This window comes from Sciurus carolinensis, chromosome 1 (genome assembly GCF_902686445.1).
Source record: "Sciurus carolinensis chromosome 1, mSciCar1.2, whole genome shotgun sequence".
Classification (NCBI taxonomy): domain Eukaryota; kingdom Metazoa; phylum Chordata; class Mammalia; order Rodentia; family Sciuridae; genus Sciurus; species Sciurus carolinensis.
The window spans coordinates 190,486,592-190,499,962 of NC_062213.1; the positions used below are offsets into that span (position 1 = coordinate 190,486,592).

The 13,371-nt window shown below is 40.4% G+C and overlaps 1 protein-coding gene across 2 annotated transcripts in view; it reads right to left on the reverse strand.

Moving 5' to 3' along the window:
- Window positions 1-13,371, reverse strand: part of Dhdds (dehydrodolichyl diphosphate synthase subunit) — a 33,506-nt gene that overhangs the window by 17,681 nt on the left and 2,454 nt on the right. For both annotated transcript variants that reach the window (XM_047523392.1, XM_047523383.1), the window contains exons 3-6: window positions 13,141-13,257; window positions 8,667-8,809; window positions 5,736-5,852; window positions 4,346-4,447 (exon numbers count right to left, since the gene is read on the reverse strand). In XM_047523392.1, the coding sequence (XP_047379348.1) occupies window positions 4,346-4,447; window positions 5,736-5,852; window positions 8,667-8,809; window positions 13,141-13,257 (479 nt within the window). The remainder of the gene's footprint in view (window positions 1-4,345; window positions 4,448-5,735; window positions 5,853-8,666; window positions 8,810-13,140; window positions 13,258-13,371) is intronic.

Genomic DNA, 13,371 nt, shown 5'->3' on the forward strand with positions numbered 1-13,371 from the left:
ATAAAGCCTCAGTTAATCTGTCTTATAAAATGGGGAAAAGAAGTCACTACTTTATATGAGAATTAAATGAGAATATTCATAATAAACTCTTAATCCAAAGCCTGTCTCATAATAAGATCCAGTAAATATAAGTTATTTTTATCACTATACTCTTTTTGTGCTCATTTCAACCTTCCCATGAGAAAGTCATCAATACATTACAGTGAATGAGAACATAGGATCTAGAGCCAGGTCTGCCAACTATGTGAATGAATATAAATTACTTTTCCTCTGTGTGTCTCAGTATTCTCATCTTTAAATTGAGGATAAAAATGCCAACCTTGGTGGCACACACCTGTAATCCCAACTACTCAGGAGCCTGATGCAGGAGAATTGCAAGTTTGAGGTCAGCAGGACTACTCAATGAGAAACTGTCTCAAAATAATAAAATGGCTGGGGATGTAGCTCAGTGGTAGAGTGTCCCTGAGTTCAATCCCCAGTTCCACTAAATAAATAAATAAATAGGGCCAGGCACAGTGGTGCATACCTATAATCTCAGCAACTTGGGAAGCAGAGGCAGGAGGATCACTAGTTCAAAGTTGGCCTAAGCAACTTAGCAAGACCCTGTCTTAAAATAAAAATAAAAAAATTAAAAAAAAAGGGCTGGGGATGTAGCTCAGTGATTAAATGTCCTGGGTTCAATCCCCAGGACCAAAAAAATGATAGATAAATAAATAGGGATAACAACAGAATCTATCTTATAGAACCTAAGGATTAAGTGTATGTAGAGCACTTATTAAATGCTTGGCATACAGTAAATGCTCCAGAAATGTTAGCAATTAATTATTGTTATTATTATTATCACATTATTATTTTATTATTATTTTTTAATTTTTGGTACCAGGGATTGAACCCAGGGGCGCTTAACCACTGAGCCATATCCCCAGTCTTTTTTTTTATATTTAGAGACAGGGTCTCGCTAAGTTGCTTGAGGTCCTCACTAAGTTGCTGAGGCTGGTTTTGAACCTGTGATCCTCCTGCCTCAGCCTCACAAGTTGCTAGGATTACAGGCATGTGCCACTGTGCCCGGCTTATTACTATTATTTTATAAGGAATACGGAGGACTATACAAAGTCAAGTGATCTGTTCAGAGTAACTCAGTGGAAGAAAAGTATCCTTCACTCTATCGAATTTCTATAATTCCAGAGTCACAAAACAACTATCTATTTGATTGCCAGAAAAAAAAAAAAAAATACACCTGGAAGAAAGGAAAAGAAAGAGCTGGATGGTAGTGATAAGAGAACAAGAAAATGCAACTATTAGGGATAGCCTAATTGTAATAAACTCATTGGTTTTCTGATAGAAACACAGGTTTGTCTAAATCTGAATAATGTAAATAGAACTGCCTCTTGCTCTGATTGAACTGCATGTTAAGGTGGTGGGTTGAGACATCAGCCTCCTGACCTTGGTGATACTGCCCAGTCCAGACACCCTGTCTGCATGAGAACCCCACAGAGGCAAGTTATAAATGAAGCAGGGCAGAGAAGTTGGATTGGGGAAAACTTGCTGGACAATAAACAGGTGGTAAGTTCAGAGGATGCTGCCGTATGAGTCAGGGTAAAGTATGCTGAATAGGAGTTCTAGTTCTGTGTATGAATGAATATTAAGTCCACTTGCTAAAAAGCTTACTATCTGTTGTTATTTTTAATATATTATTTCATACATACAAAAGATTTGAAACCCATTAATTATAAAACACAATATAATGACAAAGTATGAAATCACTCCCAAGCTAAGAAAATTACCAATGACTTACATTGACTCATATATCCCTCTTCTACCTAACCCTCCCAACTGTCCCTCTCATCCCCACTTATTTAGCCAGTATCTTAATTTTTTTCTCCATGCCTAATTTTCTTTTCTCTCTCTCTCTCTTTTTTATACTGGGGACTGAACCCAGGGGTGCTTTACCACCGAGGTGCATCTCCAGCTCTTATTTTTATTTTGAGACAGGGAATCAAATCACTAAGTTGTTTAAGGCCCAGTTAAATTGCTGAGGCTCGGTTGGCCTTGAACTTTTGATTCTCCTGCCTCAACCTCTTTTTTTTTTTTCTTTGGAATCAGGGATTGAACCCCAGGGGTGCTTAACTATGAAGCCACATCCCTAACCCTTTTTTTTTTAATTTTAATTTTTTAAATTATTTTTAGATATTGATAGGCCTTATTTTATTCATTTATTTATATGTGGTGCTAAAAATCGAACCCAGTGCCTCACACATGCTAAGCAAGTGCTCTACCCACTAAGCCACAACCCTAGCCCCCTTTTTATTTTTTAAGACAAGGTCTCACTGAGTTGCTTAGGGCCTCACTAAGTTGCTGAGGCTGGCCTCAAACTTGAAATCCTCCTGCCTCAGCCTCCTGAATCATTGGGATTACATGTTAAGTGTGTGCCACTGTGCCCAGCTCATAACGTAGTCTTAAAAACCATTTTCTCACTGAGTGTGGTGGTTCACACCTGTAATCCCAGCAACTTTAGAGGCTGAGGCAGAATTGCAACTTAGCAAGACCCTGTCTCAAAAATAAGTAGGTAGAATGCCCTTGGGTTCAAACCCCAGTACTGCAACTGTCTTCTCAAACAAAATAAAGCCAAAAGAAAACAAACAAACAAACGAACAACCCCCCCCCCCCCATCTTTGTAGGCTGAGGCTTTAGCTCTTGGTAGAACACTTGCTTAGCATGTGTGAAGTCCAGGGTTCCCTTCTCAGCACCACAAAAACAAACAAGAAAACTCCTTTATTCTATTTTTTTCCAAGCTTCTTTGGAGAAAAGATTAAGATCTTTCTTTCATTTTGCAGTGCTGGGATTGGAATGCAGGGCCTTGTGCATGCTAGCAAAATGCTCTACATTGAGTTCCATCCCAGGTGTAACTTCTTTTTTTCGTTTTTAGTTGTCAATGGACCTTTACTTTATTTGTTTATATGTGGTGCTGAGAATCAAACCCAGTGCCTCACACATGCCAGGCAAGTGCTCTACTTCTGAGCTACAACCCCAGCCCCCTTCCAGGTCTAACTTCTTGACTTTTAATCTAGTTTCCAGTCAATCAAATTATACTTCTAATTATACTTGAGAAGGGAATCAAAAAAATTCCAGGGTCCTAAGATTTCATATAATAGAGATAAAAGAGAAGCACTTTAGAATTAGACAGCTTTAGATATGGGTCCCAGTTCTGGCACTTACTAGCAGAATGACCATGGGTCAGTTACTTCAATGCTGTCAGTTTTCTCATCTAAAAAATGGACAAAAGGGGTTGGGTGTATAGCTCAGTGGTAGAGTGTTTGCCTAGCTGCACAAAGCCCTAGATTCAATTCCCAGTAATTAAAAAAATTAAAAAAGACAAAAAAAAGACTTGAATCTCTCACATATGAGTTTTTTTTTTTTTAATGTTATTGTATTTTTTATACCTTTATTTTATTTACTTACTTTTACATGGTGGTGAGGATCAAACCCAGTGCCTCATACATGCTAAGCAAATGCTCTACCACTGAGCTACAACCACAGCCCCACATATGAGGTTAATGACTAAATACATAACACATGGTCTGGGTTATTTTGCTACTATTATTTACTAATGCTGTTATTTGTTTACTAATTTATTACTTAAAGTTATTTAATACTAACATTAGAAGGACCACATAGACAGATGGCTTTGAAAGTCCCTCCCTGCTCCAATGATTAGAATTCCACTGTCACTAATGATTAAGATCTTTCTTTCTCTTTCCCTCTCCTCTCCCCAATTGTTTTTTTCAGTGGTGGGCACTGAACCCAGCCCCTAGTACATACTAGGCAAGTGTTCTACCACTTAACTATATCTCTAGCTCCCCCACTTTTTTTTGGAGACAGGATCTCACTTAATTGCTCAAGCTGGCTTTGACCCTCTTGTCTCAGACCCCCAAGTAGCTGGGATTATAGGCCTGCACCACAATGCCTGGCAACAATTTTCTAGTTTGGAAAAATACCTTAATCTTGTGTGAAACTGTAATATGAGAGAACCAAAAGAGTCTCCCCCAATGTAATACATTCCTGAAAAATCACTCTTGGAAAAATACTACCAAAGGGCCAGGAGGTGTCATTTTTCATTGAATGACATGGCCTTGTCACCTGTTTTGCTGTTTCTCTGGGGCTTCTTGGTGTGTGGTGAACTCAGACAAATTCTGAAGCAGGCCATAGTAATTCAATTCTAACCTCTATGTTTGGGAGATCTCCTTAAATATTTCCATGTGTACCCCTGATGTGACTTCTGGTCAAGTACATGGTGCAAGAGGGTCTGTCTTCCTTGTCAGTCACCAGGAGAAACAACCCAAGGTACCTGGGATCCAGGAGGCCTTGCTCTACTCCCCAGGCCATCTCTCTCACAGCATTGGTGATCTCATGGCGGGATGTGTATGCAAAGCAGACATTCAGGAAACACCTGAGGAGGGATGAACAGAACAATTTACCAGAGACAGATGACCTGAAGTCCCTGATTACGGTGTCCTATCTTGAAAGGACACACACACACACACAAAATGTTAACTGCATACTTCTGAAAGGTGGGATTGTGATTTCCAAGATTTCTTGGAATAAAATTGTTATTAGTTTTATAAGGTGAAAATTTTGAAGAGGCCTCTAGTGCCCTCTTAACCTCTCCTCTTCTATTGCCAAACAGATTGCAGAGGATGTGAACCACTGTTACATTTGCACAGTAAAGAAGATCTAAAGAAAAACAAATTCAGTGCCAAGCACCAATCATATTCCAAAATCACACATAATGACATTTGGATTATTACTCTATTCAGCTTCTAATTTGTATAACCTTCCAAGGTCATCCTTCTGCGGGTTAAAGGAGTGGGATGGAAAGATCATTTCTTAGGCTGGAGATGTAGCTTGTTGGCAGAACATTTACCTAGTGGGTGTAAAATCCTCAATTTAATCCTTAGTCAATAACCTTCTTTTTTGTTGGTACTTGGAATTGAATCCAGGGGCACTTAACCACTGATCCACATCCCCAGCCTTTGTTATTTGAGACAGGGTCTCTCTAAGTTGCTTAGACCCTCAATAAATTGCTGAGGCTGGCCTTCTTGAATTTGTGATCCTCTTCTTGCCTCAGTCTCCTGAGTTGCTGGGATTACAGGCATGTGCAACCATGCCTTGTAAAAAAAAAAAAAAAAAAACTTCTAAAAAATAATTTCTTTCCTTTTTTTTCTGGTACTGGGGATTTAACCCAGGGGCACTTTACCACTGAGCTACACACCCAGCCTTTTTTTGTTTTGAGACAGGGTCTTGCTAGGTTGCCAAGGCTGGCCATTTACTCGTGATCCTCCTGCTTCAATCTCCCAAACTGCTGGGATTACAGGCATGTGCCATTGTGCCAATTTTGAGAAATAATTTCTAAAGGATCTGTCTTCAGGGAGACAAGGATGAGGAATGCTGTATTTCCAGCCCAGTGTTTATCAGGATAAAAAAAATGTAGGTTTATTTGGGGATGAGGTGGGGAAATAATGAAAAAGTGTGTCTACGTGTAAATATACACACCAATAACATTATTGCAATAGGATCAATGGTCTGCTCTACAGATGGAAGAAGTCCTTAAGCATCCCAAATTATTCTCTCATTGTCCCTTATACCAAATGCAGACCAAGAAAGGTTCAGGATGTGTCCCTAAAAGCCATAGGAAGTCAGAGGAATATAGGTTTCTGAGGGGATATCTGAGCACTTACTTGTTGTAGTTCTTAGTGGCCTGTACGGCTTGTGCGATCAATTCCTGGAGGTCCAAGGGCAACAAATGCAGATCACCCAGGACCCGGATACATACCCCATGCTTCTGCAGCTTCTCCCTGATTGGGAAGGAGGAGGCAATGTTGAGACAAAGCACCTATTGAGCTCGAGAGAACAGGGAGCTTAGATAAGAACCAACTACCAGTTTCTAAGCTCTCCTGCATCAGGCACTGTTTTATGTGTATTATTTCAGTGTTCTCTTCAACAGCTTTGAAAGGAGTTTACTACAATCCTTGAGGATCAAAAAGAATATGGACTGTCCAAGGTCACACAGTCATCAAGTATTGAATCTGCATTGAACCCCAGCTTTATCTGCCGTTGAGAACCCAAACTTTTTTTTCACCCCAGGATTGAATCCAGGGACAGTCTACTACTAAGTTACATCCCCAGTTCTTTTTATTTTTTATTTTAAGACAGGGTCTTGCTAAGTTGCTGAGGGTGGCCTCAAACTTGTGAACCTCCTGCCTCAACCTCCAGAGTCACTGGGATTATAAGAGTACACTACCATGCCCAGCTAAAGAACTCAAAACTCTGATCACACATTACATCAACTTAAGTGTCCTTGTTGGAAGTTGCATTTTGTGTATTCTATGATGTGTCTGTCCCATTTTGACAAGTAAGCAAACTGCTCAAGGGCTAGAGCTGTATTATTGGTTTTGTTATGTTCTGGTGAAACATGTGAAAGTGACAGCTAACATTAATTATGTTTCTTAGGTATCAGACAGTAGTCTAAATGCTTTACATACACCAACACATTCTATTCTTAAACCAACTTTGAGGTAATACCACCATAATTTCTCAGTGAGGAAACTGAGGCGCAGGGAGATTAGATAATTTGTTCAGACAACAGATGAATGGACAGGCAGGATTTGAATCTGGGGAGTCTAGCTATAGAGTCTATCCTCTTAATCATATTATAGCACTTCCACACTGTAACTTCTAGACTCCACACACGTGAGAACGAATTCATTGTTATTCACCTAGCTTTTCTCACCTGGGAATGCTATGGAGAAACTGAATGCTTCCAATTTCAGAAGTGAGAGCTTAATACTATAGGATGAGTATATCTGGCAGTTGTTAAAGATTCTTGATCCAGAGCTGAAGGTCACATCCATAGCCCACCATATACAACCTTCAATCACATTTCTTCAAGGTTTGTGAAGCAAGATCTTACCATCTATTTTTGAGAATCTAGAGCTATAGCTGATATACAGTAAAACCAAAGCAAAATCTGAATTAAGCACTCCTAGATTCAAGTCCTAGTACCCTCACATCTTAGCTGACCTTACATAAACACTTTCTCTGAGCTCCTTCTCAGTCGCACTTCCACTGTCAAGTGTGTCATATGTCATGTTGATCTTACACAAATTGTAAGATTGTTTCCTATCTCTTAGCACACAGTAGACAACAGCTTATCTCTGGATCCAGAAAGACTCAGAGACACACCTTGGCTCTGCCTGTTTCTGACAGCTGTGTGATTCAGAATACATGCCTTAACTTCTCTGGGTTTTTATGTTCTTCCTCTCTAAAACTGGGCTAACAATATCTTCCTTATGAGGTAATGTGACCATTAAATGAGAAGACATCTGAGGTTAAGGGCCTGGCACATAATAAGCCCTTACAAAAAAAAGTAAGATTAGTATACAGTACTAAAGAATTTGAACACTTGGAATGTTTCTCCCCAAACCTCAATCTTCAGACCCCTGGGCATGAGCTCTGAGCAGAATGGATTCTGCTGTGAACCAAGGAACAATGTTTGCAGCCCAGAATCTCACCATTCTAAACTAGACTCTGAGAAGCCTGGCTATCCTTTCCACCACCCTGATCCACAAAGGGACAGAAATGGCAAAAGCAACTTCCTAGAAGGTTGTTCTAGGTCCATCACTGTTGGAACACTAGGCTCTGTTCTCTCATCTTCCTAGTCCTGGTATAGGTACGAAGTGGGCAGACAACAGCTGTCAGCTGTTAATTAAGACTTTTGGGCAACTGTGACTGAAGAGGGATCCATGCTATATATATATATATATTTTTTTTTTGGTGTGTGTATATGTGTATCAGGGATTGAACCCATGGGTGCTTAACCACTGGGTAACATCCCCAGCCCTGTTTTAATTTTTTATTTTATATTTATATTTTATTTGCTGAGGCTGGTGTTGAACTGGTGATCTTCTTGCCTCACCCTCCCAAGTCACTGGAATTACAGGCATGTGCCACTGAGCCTGGTGGGACCCATGCTTCAAACAAAAGAATCTCCACTAAACCTCCTCCTTGCCCCTTTATGGTCTTGCTCCCTAAGTAAAGTCTAATCTAAGTGACAGGTAATGCTATTGTTGTGACAGCACTGATACTTCCCCCATAGAGGTCTCTTATGCAACTCCCAGCCCTTCCAAGAGACTATGCAAGAGAAGGAGTACAGGCAGGGATCTATATGCAGCAGCAAATGACTTCTTCACATTTCCTTCCATTCCCCCAGTGACAATTTATTGTTTCTGGGGTAAACAATTGATCAAGGTGAGCCAACTAAGACTCTAGTTCATTCTGGTCTATTCTCTTGAAACAGAGAATTCAGGTCTGCAGAGAAGAGGAAGAAAATGTACAAAGAGTTTCTACCAAACAGATTTTAATTCGTGATTTCAGTTTTGCTTGAGGTTGACTGTACTTGTCTTTAAATTCTGTGAATTATCTCAATATCCTTCAATAATGCCCCCTTGAAAAAAGAAAAACTAGTTTGCATTTCTGATACTTGCCACCAGAGATCTAACATTAAAAGGATTTAGAGTCCCTTAAATAAGCCTCACATAACAGAGTTGTGAGTTTTAGGGGAAGGCTGGAGGTGGAGGAAGAACATATTCTCCCCTCAGATAGCATCTTACTGTTCTTCCAACAAGCAAGTGAACTTCTGTCGGGCCAGATCCAGTAGTCCATCAACCTCACTCTTGGAGCGTTTGAAGTTCTCAATGCTGAATGCGTAGACTGTCACTTCAAGGATGCCCAAGTTCAAACACCAGCGCAAAGTCTGAGAGGGGAGAAGGCAAAGAGCTAGGACACAGGAAGAGAAGAAAAGAAAGAAGAGATGCTTCAGCCCTGACTCAGAGATGAGATGGGAGACACTCTTCTCCTCAAACCTGGGTAAAGCTACAAAAATAGTAGTGCTATGTGAGAATAATGAACCCATAAGCAGAGAGCTTCTGTTAAAGAAACTGAAAAATATGGGCTGGAGTTGTAGCTCAGTGGTAGAGTGCTTGCTGAGAACGTGTGAGGAACTGATTCAACCCCCAGCACCACATAAAAATAAATAAATAAACATTATATGTTCATCTACAAAAATATTTAAAAAAGAGAAAAGAAACTGAAAAATGTGATATTAGTCAATGTCACTACACAGATGCTAGTGTGGTTTACTGGAAAGAACTCTTCACTGAGAGTGTGAAGACCTAGGTTCTGGTCCTTGATTCCATCAAGGACTTGTTATGAGACCAGAGGCAAATTATTTAACTTCTCTGGGTTAAAATTTCCTTGTCTGATGAAAGGGATCACAATCTATCCCCTAAAAGGTGGCTAAAAAACAATATAAAACATGAGATATCATTACTCACAGTATGACTTCATTTTTCTGACATATTGAGAGGTTAATAAATTTAAAGACTAAAAGTAATAATTGGACAGTTATAAAACATTTCAGAGTTGGCAAATGGTTTTTATGTACATTATTTCATTTGATTTTTCTTTTCCCTTTTCCCCCTCTCAATTCTGGGAATTGAACCCAGCAGCTCTTACCACTGAGCTACACTCCCAATCCTTTTTTTTTTTTTTGTGGTGCTGAGGATTTGAACTCAGGGTCTTGTGCTTGAGAGGCAAGCACTCTACCAACTGAGCTATATCTGTAGCCTCCAACCTTTTTTTATTTTGAAAAGGGTTTTCAAGTTGCCCAGGTTAGCCTTGAACTTGAACTTACAATTCTCCTGCCTTACCCTTCCCTACCAGGACTATAGGCATGCACTACCATGCAGAGCCCCTTTATTTGATTTTTCAAACAATCACTTAAAAGTGGCATTACTGTCTTCATGCCTACTTTATACATAGTAAAACAGACTCAGAGAGCTGAAAAACAGTGTCAAAATTCTCTACTGTATGATTCCATTATATGAAATTTTAGAACAGGAAAAACGAATCTATAGTTACAGAAACAAGAAGGGAGGACAGATCTGGTCTGGGAAGGGACACAGGAAACTCTGCAAACTCTGCAGAGATGGTTCTGTATCTTGACAGGGTTAGACAGATGAATGCAATTATTAAAAACTAAAATGTGTATTGCACTATATGAAATCATATTTAAATTTAAAAAGAAGCAAAACTCGGGTTGGGAATGTAGTTCAGTGGTAGAGCACTTGCCTAGCATGCATGAGGCCTTGGTTTCTATCTCCAACACTACAGGGGTGGGGGAGTAAGCAAGTAAGAAAAAAACTCATAATTTAAACTCAGTCCTCAGTGGTTGCTCTAACCCAGTACTACTAAAGAAGGAGAACAATCCAGAATTCAGAATAACAATGTTGAGATGGGGAGTTGGAGGTTAAAGATAGAGGATAGAAGATATTCAAACAGAATTGAAGAGCAGTGGCTCATGCTTATAATCCCAGCAGTTTGGGAGCTGAGACAGGGGGATTGCAAGCTCCAGGTCAACTCAGCAACTTGGTGAGGGAGGCCCTGTCTCAAAATAAAAAGTAAAAAGGATCAGAGAATCCAGTCACAGCGGCACACACCTATAATCCCAGCAGCTCAGAAGGCTGAGCCAGGAGGATTGCGAGTTCAAAGCCAGCCTCAGCAAAAGCGAGGCACTAAGCAACTCAGTGAGACCCTGTCTCTAAATAAAATAAAACAGGGCTGGGGATGTGGCTTAGTGGTGGAGTGACTGAGTTCAATCTCCGGTACCAACCACCCCCCAAAAAAAGGTAGGGGTTAGGGATGTGGCTCAGTGGTTAAGTGCTCCTGAGTTCAATTCCCAGCAGTAGAAAAAAAAAAATCAGAAGAAACAAAGCTCCAGGGGGCTGGGGGCCTAGCTCAGTCGGTAGAGTACTTGCTTTGCAAGCACAAGGCCCTGGGTTCGATCCCCAGCACACCCCCCACCCAAAAAAAAAAAGAAAGAAACAAAGCTCCAGAACTAGCTTTCTGATCCTGATCCTTCACAGGTACATATGCAAAACAAATCCACTAACACCTTGGGGAAGATACCAATAAGAAGCTGACGTTTGGCTAGGCTCAGGCTCTGAAGACCTTGCAAGGCAGCCATTTTGGATGGCAGGCACACCTGGGCTGGAATCTACCACTACAACAGGTTCAATTTTTTGAGCCCTTCCTTAGGTTAGGCCCTATGCCATCTTGCTGAATCTTCACATTGATCTCCTAAAACGGAGATTATTGCTAACCCTGTTTTACAGATAAAGAAACGGAGGCAACGGGAAGCTGCATAATTTACTGCAGGTCACAAAGACAGTAAGTGGCAGAGCAAGGGTGCCAATTAGTTCTTTCTTTGTCATTACAAGGCTAAGAAATTTGCCTATATCAATGAGTTCTAAATACTCCAGAGCTCAAGCTTTTAAGCACTAGGCAAAATTGCCTTACTTAGCTGCAAAAGAGAAGCAGTGGTTTGTAAACCTAAAGATTCTACAGAGTGCTGGAGACACTCCAATGCCCCATTTTTTGAGGCAAAAAATATTACTGCCCTAGCATTAGTGTACATTCTTATTCTGTGACACTGAGATCTGGGACCTGTGGGCTATAGATCATATTTCTATTTTTCTTACAAAGCAGGGGGTGTAACTCAGAGGTAGAGCATGTGTTTAGAATGTGTGAGGTCCTAGGTTTAACCCCGCCACCAAGAAAAAGTTTCACAAAGATTGTCATATTCCAATCTTTCTTTTTTTTTTGAGTAGCAGGGATTGAACTCAGGAGGGGCACTCGACCTTTAAGCCACATCCCCAGCCCTATTTTGTATTTTATTTAGAGACAGGATCTCACTGAGTTGCTCAATGCCTTGCTTTTGCTGAGGCTGGCTTTGAACTCATGATCTTCCTGTCTCAATCTTCCTAGCTACTGGGATTACAGGTGTGCACATCGCACCCGGCCATATTCCAATCTTAATGTTAAATTTAATGTTTCCCAATTTGCAATATGCATCAAAAAAAATTCATGACCTTTTTGTAGAGTGTTGTCCTGGTTGGCCTAGCACTTTCCCCAGTTTTATCACTGAAAGGCCTAAGTCCTGACATATCCCTCAGCCTTGGGCAAAGCAGGATGGGTTGTCACCCACCCTTTACTCCAGAAATGACACTTCTGAAAATTTATCCTAAAACAGTATTATTTATAATGGCCAATTACATTGGTGCAGCTAACAAATTTTGTCAGATTCTTTTGATAAAATCTGTGTCATTAAAAGCTACGTTCATTAGAAAGGTTATGCACTGGGTCCACAAGCCTGTAATCCCAGCAACTCAGGAGGCTGAGGCATGAGGATCACTAGTTCAAGGCCAGCCTCAGCAACTCAGAGAGATCCTAAGCAACTTAGTGAGACCCTGTCTCAAAATAAAATATAAAAAGGGTTGGGAATGACTCAATGGTAAAGCACCTCTAGGTTCAATCCCTGGTACCGCCCCCCTCCCTCCCCCCAAAAAAAAACAAAACCTAAAAGTATGTGGGAGAGTGTCAAACTAAAATGTTATTAGAGCTATAGATGCAATATTATAAATGTTAGGTCAAGTAGAACATACTATAAGGACTGATAGAGGCATAGAGTAATAAAAACTATTGATTCATTAGAGCAATATAAGGAAGAAATTTTGTTCTTATTTGTAATATTTTGTGATGATTCAAGGAATGAATACACTTTATTAATGTCAACATGAGACCTATAGTTAACAAGCAAGCAACAGAACAGAGAAACAGCTATTTAAAAAAATATCCTCGGCCAGGTATGTGGCACACACCTATAATCCTAGTTACTCAGGAGGCTGAGGCAAGAAGATTACAAGTTCAAGGGAAGTATGAGAAACATAGCAAGGCCCTAAGCTATTTAGGGAGACACTGTCTAAAAACATAAAAAGGGGGCTGAGATTGTGGCTCAGTGGTAGAGTGCTTGCCTAGCATGCTTGAGGCACTGGGTTCGATCCTCAGAAGCACATACAAAACTAAATAAAATAAAGCTATTATAAAAAATATATATATATAAAAAGGGCTGGAGATAAAGCTCAGTGGATAAGCACCCCTGGTTTCAATCTCCACTGCAAACTCATTTTCTAGCAATAATCCAACCCTCCACAGATTTTCACCCTGGATTCTGCCATCCACACCCACCTCAGCCAGCTTGTTGAATCCCTGTGAGTGGCCCTCCTGCCGTTCCACCTGGCACTTCTTGGCATAGCGACGGTTTCCATCCATTATGAATGCAATGTGTTTGGGCATTGGGCCTGCCTGTGGAATAAGAAGACAAATGATGAACCAATCTTATATTCTCTGGGGATAAGGGGAGACACTACATTGAACACTGACAAGTTTGAGCTATATGATAAAATCCCTGAGAAAGGT